Raw genomic sequence first — 16,400 nt, forward strand, 5'->3', positions numbered from 1 at the left:
AAGATCATCAATGTTTCGTAACCTGTAAAACTAAGAGAAGAGAAAGACAAATATATATCAACTAATCTAAAAAGTTGCAGTCAGCAAGATGAGGAAAAAAATAAAATATATAAAGAAGTTGAATATCTAGAGGTTCTCAATATTTTTGTCAGAAAGTTTTTTTCTCATTCTCAAAATAGCATTGAATATTTTCTTATTAATATTTTTGCTTTAAAATAATAATATTAACAGCGTGATAGTTTTTTGGAACACGAATATCACATGCATGCGCATTTCGCAAGACTTCCATTCTCTGCGTCTCTCTCCTTCTGACTCATTTCTTCTCTTTAAAATCGAAAAATATTGTTCTCATCGACCCCAAATGTTTAAAGCGTTCTCATCGATAATGCAAAGTCTACAGTTCAAAACCGATGTTCCAGTGATAATGTGAGTTTTTTCTTAATTAAAATATCAATTTTTCACCTAGAATTATTTCAGAGATGCAGAAACTGTGCCGAACGAATGTTTCTCGCCAATTTTCCGAAGGCTGGACAAAAAATCACTTCTAAACTGCCAATTGGCTTGCCATCGATTCAATGATTTGATATCAAGTGACTCGTTTTGGATTGAATATGCTCGAATTTTAAATATATCAAATGTTCTTCCATCTTTGGAGTGGAGAAGAGCAGCGACACAGAAGAAGTTTGTTGGAAATGAAGACAATGAAATTGACACTTCAAGTTTTAATTTTAATATTAAAAAAATAGTAGGTTATCGCATTTTATAGTAATAAAATTACAAAGTTTTACTTCAGGTTCTGTCTGGAAGAGGCTACTCACCAATCACTCCGCTTTTCATTTCTCATTTTGAAAATGCACGTGACAACACAATAAGTGGAACTCTCCGTTCAGATGATTTTTCAATCAGAGCGAATGGCAGTGGGTATGTCAATACTTTGTTCTTAAAATAATCAATATTTACAATTTCAGAATCCACATGGAAAGAGATGGAGGAAACGGTTGTGAACCACATCCGGATGTTTCCAAGTGCTTCGTATTTTCATTCACAGAGAGCTCAATCAGTGTTTTCATCGATTTGGTGAACTCTGGAATTGACCCATGGATCTTGGATCACGTTCGCCCGAGAATTAGAATTACACAGAAAGTCAATCATCGTAATGATTGTGCAGCCAGGCTCTCATTTGCTGCTCAGTTGAACTATCACGAGACTCAGTGGATTGAAAGATTTGGCCATGTACAAACTATGAGCAACACTGATCATAAAAGATATAAATCTGTAAATAAGGAATGGGCTCAATGGACTGGTCAACCTTGGGAAGATTGGACAATTGAGTTTGACGATTACCCGTCTGGAATTCGACATTTAACTATTCTGAATGAAGGTGAAGATAGACAATTTTGGAGAGGATTCTACGGACCAAAAGTTGCCAATATTCAAGTCGAAGTTATTCTGCCTGATGAGCCAATAGTTAAACCACTCGCTGTTGATTCCGAAAAATGCAATGAAGACGAGAATCCTAACGCTGAAGACGAGGATGATGACGATGATGAAGTACCGCCAAGAGTCGGAGTTTTTAGAATGCCACTCTTTCGTCGTGGTCGTCACATGTATGGAATTCCTCCCGCTGTGGCTCGTCATGAAGATGAAGACGAGGAAGATTAAATAATGCACCGACAATTTTTCGCTTAACTGTTTTATAAAGTGTTTGTATGACTGGAAAAGTTTGTTATATCTGTAATCGAATGAATATATAAATATTTTAACACGTATCAGACACGGATACATGTCATGACATGAGTTCATTAACGAAAAAAAAGAAATTCCGAAAAAAAAACTGCAAAAACATTGCGCGTCAAATTGTGTGTTCGCTGTGCATGCACCCTTGCCTCTGCGTACCGCACATTGCATCTTACGACGATTTCTATTTTATATTTTTTGAATGAATTTCTTCATTTTTCAACTTAATTTTTGATTTTTGCTGTGATTTCAGATATGGATACCAGCGAAAATGCTGCTTCAGCTGCCGAGCAACAGCCAACACAACAAATCGATCAATTAACAGTACCAAATGCTCCGGATGGAGGTTCTTCAGCTCCTGCTCCATCTGTAGGTTTCGTTATTGTTAAATAGTATATTTTTGAATAAGACTTCACAATAGTCAATTTCCAGACTTCTCCCAATTCAATTTCGCCATCAAATCCGACTGGCACACCCGCTCCAGGTGCCAGTGCCCAAACTCCCAATCCAAACGCCGCCGGAGCTTCAGCCTCGGGTTCAGCAAATTATAAGCTGATGTGTACATTGGAAGGACACACAAAATCGATTTCTTCAGCTAAATTTTCCCCATGTGGAAAGTATCTCGGAACAAGCAGCGCGGACAAAACCGTCAAAATCTGGAACATGGATCACATGATTTGTGAGCGAACTGTATGTTTCCGCTCATGAAAATTACAATTAATCCTTAAATTTTCAGCTCACCGGCCACAAACTGGGTGTAAACGATATAGCATGGAGTTCCGACAGCCGTTGTGTTGTCTCTGCTTCCGACGACAAAACACTGAAAATCTTCGAAATTGTAACGTCGAGAATGACCAAAACCTTGAAAGGACACAATAACTACGTCTTCTGCTGCAATTTCAACCCACAATCATCGCTCGTTGTCTCCGGATCATTCGATGAATCCGTTCGTATCTGGGATGTCAAGACAGGAATGTGCATAAAAACCCTCCCAGCACACTCAGATCCAGTGTCAGCAGTGTCTTTCAACAGAGACGGCAGCCTCATCGCATCGGGATCCTACGATGGTCTAGTTCGTATCTGGGACACTGCCAATGGGCAATGCATCAAGACTCTGGTCGACGACGAGAATCCTCCGGTGGCATTTGTAAAGTTCTCTCCAAACGGAAAATACATCCTCGCATCGAACCTCGACAGCACTTTGAAATTGTGGGATTTCTCGAAAGGAAAAACCCTGAAACAATACACTGGACACGAGAATAGCAAATATTGCATCTTCGCCAACTTCTCTGTTACCGGTGGAAAATGGATCATCAGTGGTTCCGAAGATTGTAAGATCTACATCTGGAATCTCCAGACTCGGGAAATAGTTCAATGTCTTGAAGGACACACACGTAAGTCGAAAAATAAAATAAAAATGCAAATTTAAATTTTTTCCATTTCAGAACCCGTGCTAGCCTCCGATTGTCATCCAGTTCAGAACATCATTGCCTCAGGAGCTCTCGAGCCAGACAACAAGATTCATATATGGCGCTCGGATGTTTAAATTGTTTAAATTTAATTAAAATTTCGAAAATTTGATTTATATTTACCCCTTGGTCACCGTGTATATATGCTTTTCCTTCTTGATCTCCTATATTCCTTGATTATAGAGGCGCGGTGGCCAGACACTTTTTTTTCTGAAACTTCGTATTTTCTGTCATTCCTTATATATTCTTCCTAATATAAAAATCCATAAATATTAATTTCCGTGGGATGATTGAGATGATCATTCAATTGATTCGTTTTATTTCGATATTCTATTTGATTTTCAGATTTAATTTTATTTTTCTGGATTGAGGCTGAAAATTTTAGAATGGCAACTCGGGCTACACAGATTTCGACGCTAGTTGAGGAAATTGCAAATAATCCCAATCTTAAAGAAGATCTGAAAATTGTAAGAAATCGCAGATTTTCTAAGTAAACGCCCCACCCCTGAACTATGGGTCTCTTTAGGTTAAGAAACCGAAAATCGAATTTTTCAATTATTCTTGCCCGATTTCAAAGCATTTTCAATTGGTTTTAATGATTTGATGTCAAAAAATAAATTTTTTCATAAATCTCGGCATAAAAATCATTAAAAACAACGAAAAATGCTTGAAAATCGGGGAAACTAACTGAAAACTTTTGAACATCCAGTTTTGCCGCCAAAAACCTAACGAGACCCATCGTTAGCCCGTTTCCACGTGGATTTCAAAAGGGTTTTTTTTCTGCGTTTCTATAATATTCAACGAATGATAACGTTTCAGCTCCCCTCAAATTACACATTCGAAGTTCCAAAAACGATATGGAAAATTCGATCGACCGAGAGCAAATACGTTGCACTCCAATTTCCAGAAGGACTCATTATGTATGCCTGCGTAATTGCCGATATTCTGGAAAAGTACACTGGCTGTGATACAGTAATCATGGGTGACGTCACCTATGGAGCCTGCTGCGTCGACGATTACACTGCAAAATCAATGGGATGTGATCTATTAGTTCATTATGGGCACAGTTGTCTCGTACCGATTCAGAATACTGATGGTATTGCGATGCTTTATGTGTTTGTGAATATTCACATTAATCTATCACATTTGATCGATTGTGTGAAGGAGAATTTTCAGGTACATAAGGAATAGAAACAATGGCCGTTGGAAACCCCTAACACGGTCCTTTGTCGATTTACGCAGCCCGTGTACTCCTCGAGGAGAATTTTACGCTTTTTGGACGGCTGAAATGCATGATTTTGGGCCATTTTCGTCAATTTTTTGAAAATTGTTCAGTGTTTTATATTTAAATCAATATTGTCACTGTTGAAAATCTATAGGAATTGAAAATCGGTAGCTATTCAACCGTGAAAACGGAAATTTTCATCTAAAACACTATAAATATGCAACACATTAGCAGTTTTTAGATAAAATACAGTCATGTATTATTTTATTAATAATAATACAAGAAAACTGGCTAAAATAACTGTAATTCTTGAATTTTTGCCGAAAACTAAAATTCTTCTCCTCGTGGAGTACACGAGTTGCGTAAATCGACACACGATCGTTTTAGAGGTTTGGCGGCCACTAGTTCATTGTTAATATATTTTTCTAAATGTCGAAAGAACGAAAAATTGCTTTTTAAAAAATAGAAAAAGTAAAGGGTTCCCGAAATTTTTTCAAAAAATCGGAAAAACTAAAATTTTCGATTAAAATTGAAAACCGACACCCAATTTACAACCAATTCTTTTCCTTCTTCAAATCTCAAATTTTCAGGGAAAACGTCTTGTCGTCGTGAGTACTGTTCAATTCATCCCTTCACTTCAAACCCTTCGAACCACATTCAACAAAGATGACAGCTCAATTCGCATTGATATTCCACAATGTAAACCATTATCACCTGGAGAAGTTCTGGGATGTACGTCTCCACGATTGGATGCATCGAAATACGATGCAATTGTCTATCTTGGAGATGGACGATTTCATCTCGAATCAATTATGATTCATAATCCAGAAATTGAAGCATTCCAGTATGATCCTTATTCAAGAAAGTTGACACGAGAGTTTTATGATCATGATTTAATGCGGAAAAATCGAATTGGCTCGATTGAGATTGCTAGGAAGTGCACGACATTTGGCCTTATTCAGGGAACTCTTGGACGACAAGGAAACCTGAAAGTTGTTGAAGAACTTGAAGCACAGCTGGAGAGAAAAGGAAAGAAGTTTCTGAGAGTCTTACTGTCAGAAATCTTCCCGGAAAAGCTGGCAATGTTCCCAGAAGTAGACTGTTGGGTGCAAGTAGCGTGTCCTAGATTATCGATTGATTGGGGAACTCAGTTCCCGAAACCTTTGCTCTATCCTTTTGAACTCGCGGTTGCTCTCGATAATGTGAGTTTCAAGTGACTATTTATTAATTTTTTTAATTTTTAAATTTAAATTTTCAGATTTCGGTGCCTTCAGATCACTGGCCAATGGACTATTATTCGAATGATTCCCTGGGTCCTTGGACGAATAATAATGAAGCGAACCGTCCGAAACGGGAGAAACGGAAACCTCATATTGTTGTTCGAACAGAAGCATCTTGATTTGATTTTTAATTGAATATTTAATAATTTTTTTCTTGTTTGATTTTTGTTTTTGTTACTCAAAATTTGGTTTTGTTGAAAGTTTTTCTTAAAACCTTGTTTATTTTATTTTATTTTTCACTGACTGTTATAGAGTTGTTGCAACTTCTGAACGCTATCTTTAAATTTAAAGTTTTTTTTTCTCAAATTTTAATTTCATTTTCAGATCAAAACCTAAGATTCACAGTCGAGAGCTTTCATGTGTGAGTTCATTTTTCAACCCTAAAATGAAAAAAGTGGAAGATTGGCGCTGTGTCGATTTATGTAGCTCGTGTACTCCTCGAGGAGAAGTGTGCATTTTTTTGTAGAGTGATTTGATACAGTTTTTGAACAAAAATATCGATTTTTCACTAAAATTAATTTTCATTTTATCGGTATTTTCAGAGAAAATCGAGAAAAAAACCAAAATTTTCCGATTTTTCAATCGCTTTTTCTTTTAAAAAACCATAAGATAAAATAGAAGAATTATACAGAAAAAACGCGTAACCTCTAGATTTACTAAAAATATGATTTTGATTAGGAAAAGATGAAAATTGCTTTTGAAAAAATCGAATTTATTTATTGAAAAAAAAAACTTTTTCAATTTTCAAAAACTGAAATCCTCCTCGAGGACTACACGAGCAGTGTACATCGAGACGTGGAAGAGGTTTCTCAAAGCAATTCGTCTGCTTACAAACATTTGGCATTCTACAACCTCCAAAAATTTAAAGAAAACAATTTTATTCCAGATTTCAATGAAGAAAAAGCGAAACGAATTGGAGAGCGGTTTGAAGGAGGAAAACTGGCGAAAAAGGTTCATAAAAGTATTGAACAACTGAAAAGACACGATCCAGATGTGCAGATTTCCACAGAGCCGACTAAAGTGAGCATTTCTACAATAATTTACTTATAAAATCCCTTCTTTTCCAGTATCTTCTCGTCAGCAATAGCAGTATCCTCTGTGGAGTATCCCTTGAAGAACTCGAAGAGATTTTTCTACCACTTGACGAGCTCGCCGAGTTCATTGTCTACCCGAATAAACGGTCATATTCATTTGTGCAATGCTCTTCGATTGAAAAATCCATTCAAGTTCGTACGGAATTGCATGGTCTTATTCCACCGTCACTTAAGAATTCTCATCAGCCATTTGCTATTTCTTATGTCGAAAATTGTAGGGTTTATTATACAACTTCTGAAAAAAAAACTAAAAACTATAATTTCCAGTGCCGGAAGCGACAAAATGCGAAGATTTTCGGCCGGCCAACTTGAAAATAATTGAGGAATATGTTTCAAGCGATTTGGAGAAAGAACTCGTAGATCTTGTGACAAATCATCCGAGTGGTAAGACAGAAAATGGAAATTAATGAGGTGGAAATGCGCTCCACGGCTAATTGAAAGCGCTCCGCCCCCGAACTATGGGTCTCGTTAGGTATTTTGTGGCGAAACTGCAATTTTTTTTTCGTTTTCAGTTTTTTTCAATGTTTTTTTAATGTCGAAATGATCTAAAAATCAATTTCTTCATTCAATTTCAGCATAAAAATTATTGAAAACAATGCAAAAATGACAGAAAAGATGAAAAATGCTTGAAAAGTGTCCAAATTCCTAGAGACCTTCATGTTTGGGGCGGACCGATTTCGATTTGCCGTGGAGCGTGTTTGCGCGAAAAAATTTTCGAAGAATTTTTTTCACCAAAAACACGAAAAAACTTTTAAAAGTTTGAAACATTATTTTAAAAATCTTAATTTTTTGCACAAAATTTCGTTTTTTTATAATTCCGAGAGAGATTTTTTTGGAGAATATAAATGTCAGGAAAAACACTTTAAAAACTATAAATCTGAAAATATTTTTAAAAAATACATATTTTCAGTCCAATCTCTCAAACATCGAGCCGTCGTTCACTTCGGACATGTCTTTGACTACAGTACAAATTCTGCATCAGAATGGAAAGAGGCAGATCCAATTCCTCCAGTTATCAATTCACTAATTGATCGGCTGATTTCTGATAAATATATCACAGAACGTCCAGATCAAGTGACTGCAAATGTCTATGAGTCAGGACATGGAATTCCTTCACATTATGACACACATTCAGCATTTGATGATCCAATTGTTTCTATTAGGTTTTATATTTTTTCAACTGAATTTTTTATCAATTTTTATATCCCTTTTGCAGTCTCCTCTCCGATGTAGTAATGGAATTCAAAGACGGAGCCAACTCGGCTCGAATTGCTCCAGTCCTTCTAAAAGCTAGATCACTGTGTCTAATCCAAGGAGAGTCCCGATACAGATGGAAGCACGGAATTGTCAATCGGAAGTATGATGTTGATCCACGAACGAATCGAGTTGTTCCACGACAAACTAGAGTGTCACTGACGCTTCGGAAGATTCGACGAAAACCTTGCGAGTGCGAGTGGAAAGAGTTTTGCGATTGGGATAGGAAAGGTAGGAGTTGATGTTGAAAAAAAAAACATTTTTTTTCGGGGGAATTTTAAAATTAAAAATAGTGAAAAAAGGTTTATAACCAAGCATTTCAGCAAAACAATATAATATACAGTGTATTTTTTCTACACTTCTACGACTTTAAAGGAGGGCACATTGATTCGAAATGGTCTCGCCACGCGCTCCAAAATTCAATAGATGGCGCGTGGCGAGACCATATAAATGCGCCCTTCTTTAAAGTCGTATCGCACCGCACACGTGGTGCCAGGCGGTCCCATTACGGTTTGATCTACAAAAATGCGGGTGTTTTTTGCCTAAAAATATGTGACGTCAGCACGTTCTTAACCATACGAAATCAGTTGAGAACTCTGCGTCTCTTCTCCCGCATTTTTGTAGATCTACGCAGATCAAGCTGAAATGAGACACTCCGACACCACGTGAGCGCAACTAAATGTTTTAACACTTCTCATCGTGTAAATAGTTTCTTTGAAAATTAATTTTGCACTTATATTTCAAAAATATATAAATTTTAATTTTTCCAGGTGAAATGAGTGTTCCATCAAATGAAGATTTGGCATTAAAACTGGAAAATTCGTACGTTTCGGATGTCTACGAGAATATTGCTTCCCATTTCGACGAGACGAGACATTCAAGTTGGAAAGCTGTGAAACAGTTCATCAATGAAATTCCACGTGGAAGTGTGATGTATGACGTTGGGTGTGGAAATGGCAAATATTTGATTCCAAAAGACGGACTACTAAAGATCGGATGTGATATGTGCATGGGACTTTGCGATATTGCTCGGAAAAAGGATTGCCACGTGGCTCGCTGTGATGCTCTAGCACTCCCGTTCCGTTATGAATCAGCTGACGCGGCGATTTCTATTGCTGTACTCCATCATATTGCAACTTTTGAAAGAAGAAAACGACTTATTGAGGAGCTCCTGAGAGTTGTAAAGCCTGGAAGTAAGATCTGTGTTACCGTGTGGTCTATGGATCAGAGTCAATCGGAGTATGCGAAGATGCGTGGCAATAAGGATGACGTGGCGGCGGCTCCAGCGGTGTCGTCAGAAGAGACGCAGACAACGAACAGACTGAAAGTTCATGATGGGAAGGATTTTGAGCAGCAGGATGTGTTAGTTCCATGGACAATTGATCAGAAAGGAGAGACATTTCTCCGGTATTATCATGTGTTTCGAGAAGGAGAAGCTGAGAAATTGATTGAAAGTGTGCAGGGTTGCAAGCTGATCAGTGTTGAGAAGGAGCAGGGAAATTATATTATTATTGCGAAGAAAATTTGATTTTTTTAAAGTTTTTTCTATTGGAAGTGGAAAACCTCTGCCACGGCCACGCATATACGCAGTTCGTGTACTCCTCGAGGAGAAAGATCTCTAACTTTTTGCATTTGACATTCAATTTTGCCATTTTTCTCATTGTTAAATAGAAGAAAATTGTATGTTTTCTAATCCTTTTTTTTTGATTTTTCGCTTAAAACCCCGATTTTAAAAAAATTAAAAATCTCAAACCTTCTACAAAATCTTGTTTGTTTGAAGCATAGAAAACACTATAAATATGAGTGGAACCGGCGATTTGAAGTCCAAATACGATACGAATCAGGGAAAGTGGATTCACACTTCTCCTCGAGGAGTACACGAACTGTGTAAATCGACACATGGTCGTGGTAGATGTTTTACACAGTCATTCTTCCATGTTGTTGTTTTTTCGATTGTTTTGGCATTTATTGTTTTCTAATGAATTAATTTTTTACGTTTTATAATTTTATATTTATTTTTTTTCCGGTGGTATATTTATATCCTTCCAATATTTATCTTACTTTTGAATTTTTCAAAGAATTTTTCGATTTATTTTTTTGAAATTTCAGATTCTCAAACTGCGCTAAAACTTGAAATTTAGCGATGGAGGTAAGCTAAATAATTGGCAATTCAAGTTCCCATTCTGAAATTTCAGATCGATTGGCTCAACGCTATTCCCGATTCAGAAGACTCGGAAGAAGATGAAGAGGAGAGACAAGAGAGAGCAAGACTTTTGAAAGAGAAGGAAGAAGAAAGGGAGGCGTGTAAGAAACGGTATTTGGAGAGAATCGAAAGAGAAGAGGCTCAGCGATTCGGCAAACAATTTAGTACGATTTCTGGGGATTTTTGGAAAAATCTAGCTCTTCGATGGAAAAAAAATCGGAACAGTTCCAAAATCTTGTTGTAGATGTGTAAAAAATACGAAAAATTATAATTTTTCACTAAAAAGCTGTCTTTTCAAAAAGTCGATTTTTTAAAAATTTTAGTTTCCCGATTTTCTAAAATAATTAAAAACCGACATCCTTGGTTCCGAATAAGATACTTTTTTTCGATTTTTTCAAAGAAAATCGGAAAACGAACATTTTCGATTACTCAGAAAATCGAAAAAAGTTGAAGAGAAAAAACATAAGAAAACATACAATTATTTCTAAAAAGAGCAAAAATTTTCAAAATTCTAAGCTTTTTTTTTCTGAAAAATCTTTTTTTTGAGATATTGGAAAACCAAAAAATTTTGCTATGAATCTTTAAAAAAAATCACAATAATTTCAGAAATCGATCCATTAACATTCGCTGAGCGTCTCGAGAGAAAGCTTATCCCTGCCGAAAAAAAGCAAAGATATCGTGAATTCATTCCATGTGTCGTCGATCACTTTGGTGGGACTGATGTGCATTTTGTGAAGGCTATGGAGAGTATTAAAAGTATTTTTCAAAACTTTTTTTGACTAAAACATAATTAACTAAATTTTCAGCGGAGAACCAGCTTCTCGATTTTCTGACAGCAGCTCATAAGCCACTTATCGAGCAAACGGAAGATTCGGTTTTACATGATTGGCTGGCGGAATTCTATAAGGAAACAGTTACATCTCTTCTTGAAATGACCAGTATCACGGATCACGATCTGAAATGTTTTAAAGTTGGAAATGTTTTTGATGAAGTTAGAACGAATGCAATTCAAAAGAAAGTGCAGAAAATGGAAATGGAAAATTTCGCGGAACGAGTGAGGGAGGCGAAGATGTAAGCAATTTTTTTTTTAATTTAAAATTAAAATAAAAATTCAAATTTTTTTAGCAAAGAAGCAGAAGAGCGGAAAGCAACGGCAGAAGCTACAAGAGATGTATTAGAATCATTGGAAGGAATGACATTGAGCCATGTGAAGCATGACGAGCTGGAGGATGAGCTTAATGTTAGTGAATTTTAGGAAAATGGCATAAAATTGGCACTCAACTATGAAATTGTCAAATAAAGCTTCGTAAAAAAAGAAACAAAACTCGAAAACAATTTTTCGATTTTCCTGAAAATCGAACAATTGAAAAAAAAAAGTTCAGAAAATTCGAGGGTAATTTTTTGGAAACAAAAATGTCGCTTTTTTCGTTTTTGAATTGAAAAATGCGAAAAATAAAGTTTTTCTCGAAAAAAAAAACGAAAAAAGACACAAAAACTACCATAAACCGTTTTTCCGCGGCGAGACCCATCAGAATAAATCCATGCGCCTTTAAATATTACGGTCAGTTTTTTTGATGCAATTTTTTAGATTTTGGAGTTTTTCTTCCCAAAATCGTTGTTTTGAGATATTTCTTTTTAAAAAAGAAGCTTTTCTCGATTTTTTCCAGAGAAAAACGAAAATGGGAAAACGAAAATCAGTAAGCTTAGAAAAATTTTTTCGATTTTTCGATTTTCCTGATTTCGATTTTAAAAAAATTGATTCCAGACAATCGCACTCGAGGAACTGCATAGCACTACTCGAGACACAAGTCCACCACGTACACGACTTTCAACTAGAGCTCAAAGCCAACTTAATGCAATGGTTAAACATCTTTTTGTGCCAGCAGCGCCTACAACATCGACAGAAGTTCCAATGGAAATGGATAAAGATGATGATGAAATGGATGCTTATGATGATTCTGATTTAAAGATATTGTTCAGCTCAACTACAAAGGAAAGTCTGAAAATGGAAATGGGCGAAGAAAACGATGAATGCAATTTTGAACCATCACAAGTCAGCAAATATCCGTCATTCCAAGCCAGTAGTCAATTTGATGAAACAAGACGTTATGATTATGATGAGGAGGGTGATAATAAGGAGCTTGCACGGCTTAGAAGACCGACCTGGAGAAAAATTTTGAATTATGAAAAGAGGATCGGCACGAATTTCCATAGATTTACCAATGCCGAAAACGCAAATTTGTGGAGACGTAATTTGTATGAAGATAAGCGAAAAAAGACGAGCAAAGTTCAATTTGTAGGTGAGTATTTGAGAAATGGAATTTTTTTTGTTTTTTTTTTAAATATGTATTAAGCTTGTTTCAAAATCTAACTAAAATTGATTTAAATTTTTTCAGACTATGACAGTCCTCTCAACAAAATGCGCCTTTTCGTTCGTCCCAACGAGCAATTCTTCAACGCCGACGACGGCCCGATGACCGATAGAATTGATTTTAGTCTTAGTGATGGATTCAACGTTCTTGCTACTCGCAAAATTATGAGCCCATTGGTTTGTGGTTCAAACTATGATTGTGAATTTATGGCACGAACTAGAGAGGGACCACAGTATTTAGTCAGGAAAACTCAATCGTGTAAGGTTTTTTTTAAAAATATACACGCTCTCCTTCAGCAAGAATTGTCATTAGAGCGCGCTTGCTGACCTTTTTTTTGGGTTTTCGGGGATTTTTTTGGCAAAAATTGTTTTTTTTCGCACCAAAAACATAGTGAAGGTTAGAATCGAAAACATGTTTTTTTTTGGGTTTTTTTTAGATTTTTGAAGAATTTTTTTCATTTTTTCAGTGACACCTGGGATTTAGAGGAGGCGTGGCTTTGACTGCAAACCTGCCGCGCGGTTCTCGTGTCGATTTACGGTATACTACACGTTTATTGTTCCGCACGATTTTCACAGTTTCGGCTAAAATTCTGTACTTAATATTTAGAATAGTGGTTAAATATACGGTCTATACAGAAATAAATAAAGAAAACAGCCTAGCGGAAACTAAAAATGTTGCAACAAAAAAAAAATAAATCCTCAGTTGTTCACGTGTAGTACACCGTAAATCGACATGAGAAACACGCGCGGCAGGTTAGCAGTCGAAGCCACGCCCATGATGCATGGCGCCAATGTAATGATTCTTGCTGGAAGAGAATTTCTAAATATTTTATAAATTCAACTGAAATTGTAATTCCTTTAATTCCTTTCAGGGATGCATTCCTATTGTGGAAATATTCTCGGACGTTTCTGGTATTTGCGTGATAGACATGCCGACAAGTATCCTGGCGTTAAAGATTCTAATTATGATCAAAAACGCCGACAAAACTTTGGATTGCTACGCTATTATACGCTAGAAGAGGTATAACTTGAGGAAAAATCATGATTTATTTAAAAGTGGTGTAGAGTGAAAAAAAAAGAACTTATTTTATTTATTCTGGCCAAATGTAAAAGTTTCCGAAAGCTCAAAAAAAATGTTAACTTGAATAATGAAGTATTTAAAAAATAAATAAAAATCTAATTTCTCTAGCTAATCGAAGTGTTTGGACTGCTGCTGCCTGATGTTCAAATTGCAATGCGTCGTGGTGTTCGTCGAGAGAATATGCCAGTCTCAACGGTTGTCAAACTCAAAGAAAAAGACAGAGAGGCTGTAGAAAGGTATATCAATTAGTTGTTGGTTATTTCAAAAAAAAAAGAGCATATTTGAAATTTGTGTGTAGATTTACGCTGTGTTCTCCGAGGAGTTGGTTTTTCAGGTTTTTGGCAGTTCTAAATGTCATTTTATCACAAAATAATTTTTAAAAAAAAGCAGAATGTATGAAAAAAATACCATTCATTTTGGTGATTTCATCCAAAGGTTTTTGTTAATTTCGACTCAAAATCTTGTAATTTTTGCCTATTTTTTATATTAAAGAACACTTTCATACAAAGTTTCTCATAAATAAATAATCAATAAATAGGCGGATTCTTTGCCAAAATCTCACTATTTTTTCGAATATCTAACTATTCTCACTATTCGAATATCTTATTACACAGACGCCTAAAAGTGAGAATTTTCGACACATGGGTCTCGGCACGCTGACTATAACGATTTTTGGCCGCAGCGTCGCGAGACCCATGGCGAAAATTCCAATCTTTATACAATGAAGTCGAAAAATATGTTTTGTTTAAAACTTTATTTTTTCAGCCCCGTCCAAGGTGTCCTTCTACTTACTGATTGGCGTCTTGTACATCTCTTCGACAATACTGCGATCGTCAATGCAATCATTCACTATTTTCCAACAAATCTTGGCGGTGTCTTTTTGTTAGTTTCAAATATTAAATATGCATCAATTTTCCCATTTTTCAGCGAAGCAATGACCGAATACCTAACCGAGCTGCTTCTCGACAATACAATCGAATTTCACACGATTATTTTTGCTTTCGGTGGAACTCCGACATTCAAAAAACAGGATTTCTTGGCGTGAGTGGCTGAATTCTAATTAAAAATTCTGTTTTATTTTTTTAATTTTCAGATTCTGGAAGAAGCTGATCGTTCGCACGACACAATCCATCGATGTTTTCTGGATGGCTCAAGACTGGTGCGATGGCCTGGTAATTCACTGAATATTCAGGATAGTAGCTTCAAGATAAATTCTTAGAACTCTACTCAAGAAGAAATCGATCAGCTCAACGAATTCAATCATTATGTCGAACAAATGTTCACAATGATGAGAAAGAATGGAAATATAAACTACAATTATTGTGATATTCGGAAACAATACAACATTCCATCTTTGGATCCGAGCTTCAATCGTCCAAATGACTTCTTGCTCCTTGAGCCTATGTATGAAATAGAGTGGCTTAATTGCTGAAATTAATATTCGAGATTGCAGTTATCGTGCCTACATCAATCACTTCGTCGATGAATGCAATTGTTATCTGAAAGGCCCGTTTGTTAAGTGTCAGCCTAGAGTTCACAACGGTTATGCTCAAAGAAACGGAACAAAGCTTGAGTTCTCGAAGTGATGGTTTTTCTTTAATTTTTTTCCCTCGAAATGTTCTACTAAGTATGTTCTCTCAAAATTTCAAGTTCTCAATATTTATTTGTCAGGTATAAAGCACCGCTGGTATCATTATGATTTACATGTTTTTTTTCGATAATAAATCACTGCTTTTTATGAATTATTGTCTCATTCAGATCTTCATTTTCTTGAGCTTCATCGTCATCGAATCCGTCTCCCTCGCTGATAATTTTCATAGCGGAATTTAAAATACTATTTGCAGATTGATTGGAGAAGCATGCCAGCTTGAAGAGCTCTCTGTAAAGAGGATACCATTTTTTTTAAAATTAAAATCAATAATTTTCTTACTTGTAATTCTTGTTTCTCTGCACTGCAAGCTGCAATTCTTGATACTCTTCTTTTCGCATTTTTTCGAGATCATCCATCATCAGCTCCATCTCCAGTGCCTTCTTTCTGAGAATCAATATATTAAATTATTTTTAGAGTGAACATTTCTCACTTCAATCTGGCTTCTTGGTCTGTGTTCGCCATTTCAAAGATAATTCGATCAATATCTGCATCATCAATATCACTGTTCATTTGACCCCTGGAAATTAAGATTTTCAATTTTAATTTTCTCATTTTCAGCGTACATCTCAATACTGCCCTCAATCTCGGCGTGTGAATCAAGAATATTTCTCATTGTGGCCAAATATTCCTGTGTCGTTTCTCTCAACTGACGATTCTCGTCTTGCAACGCCATAATCTGCTTATTTTCCCGTTGTAGATCGTTCAGAATCAGCTTGCGCCGATTTCCGTTCACTGTGAGATCTGTACATTGAAAAAATATATTATATATAATTTAACCAATTAATCCAACCTTGCATGTCCTGTAAAAGCTTCTCATATTTATACATTGATGAAATTCGTGAAGCAACATGATGAGCCCGACTGAGCATGCTGTCCACGTTGTACTCTCCTGAAAATGAAATTAATTCAGAATTAATGGAAAATATTATTCAATTGATTACCTTGTTTTGTTAGAATTGTCATATCATATGAAGATTGCAATAATAAGTCGATTTCTTTAGATGGATTATCCATTTTTGAACTGAAAATTCAGAA

The 16,400-nt window shown here is 36.0% G+C and overlaps 6 protein-coding genes across 7 annotated transcripts; 5 read left to right on the top strand and 1 right to left on the bottom strand.

The window, feature by feature from the left end:
• The first annotated feature begins 269 nt into the window (after nt 1-269).
• C14B1.3 (F-box domain-containing protein) lies at nt 270-1,764 on the top strand. Its single transcript, NM_065347.4, has 4 exons — nt 270-426; nt 478-745; nt 794-921; nt 969-1,764. Exons 1-4 carry the CDS (start codon nt 362-364, stop codon nt 1,660-1,662), a joined length of 1,155 nt encoding a protein of 384 aa, NP_497748.1. The 5' UTR covers nt 270-361; the 3' UTR covers nt 1,663-1,764.
• A 226-nt stretch (nt 1,765-1,990) lies between these two features.
• On the top strand, nt 1,991-3,490 carry wdr-5.1 (WD repeat-containing protein wdr-5.1). Its single transcript, NM_065348.10, has 4 exons — nt 1,991-2,106; nt 2,170-2,427; nt 2,474-3,131; nt 3,183-3,490. The coding sequence occupies exons 1-4, from the start codon at nt 1,993-1,995 to the stop codon at nt 3,281-3,283; spliced, it is 1,131 nt and encodes a 376-aa protein (NP_497749.1). The 5' UTR covers nt 1,991-1,992; the 3' UTR covers nt 3,284-3,490.
• Nucleotides 3,491-3,591: 101 nt separating this feature from the next.
• On the top strand, nt 3,592-5,931 carry dph-1 (2-(3-amino-3-carboxypropyl)histidine synthase subunit 1). Its single transcript, NM_065349.7, has 4 exons — nt 3,592-3,673; nt 4,026-4,382; nt 5,022-5,633; nt 5,690-5,931. The coding sequence occupies exons 1-4, from the start codon at nt 3,593-3,595 to the stop codon at nt 5,828-5,830; spliced, it is 1,191 nt and encodes a 396-aa protein (NP_497750.1). The 5' UTR covers nt 3,592; the 3' UTR covers nt 5,831-5,931.
• A 104-nt stretch (nt 5,932-6,035) lies between these two features.
• Nucleotides 6,036-10,058, top strand: alkb-8 (Fe2OG dioxygenase domain-containing protein). The gene is made up of 7 exons (NM_065350.7): nt 6,036-6,072; nt 6,598-6,731; nt 6,779-7,019; nt 7,073-7,189; nt 7,716-7,968; nt 8,022-8,290; nt 8,830-10,058. Exons 1-7 carry the CDS (start codon nt 6,069-6,071, stop codon nt 9,585-9,587), a joined length of 1,776 nt encoding a protein of 591 aa, NP_497751.1. The 5' UTR covers nt 6,036-6,068; the 3' UTR covers nt 9,588-10,058.
• A 110-nt stretch (nt 10,059-10,168) lies between these two features.
• On the top strand, nt 10,169-15,456 carry nrde-1. 2 transcript variants are annotated; one of them, NM_065351.8, is made up of 14 exons: nt 10,169-10,208; nt 10,255-10,426; nt 10,869-11,018; nt 11,069-11,333; nt 11,388-11,502; nt 12,028-12,562; nt 12,659-12,892; nt 13,506-13,654; nt 13,823-13,950; nt 14,480-14,596; nt 14,642-14,755; nt 14,808-14,886; nt 14,934-15,118; nt 15,168-15,451. In NM_065351.8, the coding sequence occupies exons 1-14, from the start codon at nt 10,203-10,205 to the stop codon at nt 15,298-15,300; spliced, it is 2,382 nt and encodes a 793-aa protein (NP_497752.2). In that variant the 5' UTR covers nt 10,169-10,202; the 3' UTR covers nt 15,301-15,451. The 2 variants fall into 2 exon arrangements, with proteins under 2 accessions (NP_497752.2, NP_001348738.1); NM_001361894.4 differs by lacking the exons at nt 10,169-10,208; nt 10,255-10,426; nt 10,869-11,018; nt 11,069-11,333; nt 11,388-11,502 and adding an exon at nt 11,861-11,959 and having other exon boundaries at nt 15,168-15,456.
• sike-1 (FGFR1 oncogene partner 2 homolog) lies at nt 15,358-16,386 on the bottom strand. Its single transcript, NM_065352.5, has 6 exons — nt 16,307-16,386; nt 16,156-16,254; nt 15,929-16,106; nt 15,796-15,882; nt 15,645-15,749; nt 15,358-15,593 (listed from the first exon to the last, which is right to left on the bottom strand). The coding sequence occupies exons 1-6, from the start codon at nt 16,377-16,379 to the stop codon at nt 15,440-15,442; spliced, it is 696 nt and encodes a 231-aa protein (NP_497753.1). The 5' UTR covers nt 16,380-16,386; the 3' UTR covers nt 15,358-15,439.
• Between the last annotated feature and the right edge of the window lie 14 nt (nt 16,387-16,400).

This window comes from Caenorhabditis elegans, chromosome III (genome assembly GCF_000002985.6).
Source record: "Caenorhabditis elegans chromosome III".
In the NCBI taxonomy this organism is placed as follows: Eukaryota; Metazoa; Nematoda; class Chromadorea; order Rhabditida; family Rhabditidae; genus Caenorhabditis; species Caenorhabditis elegans.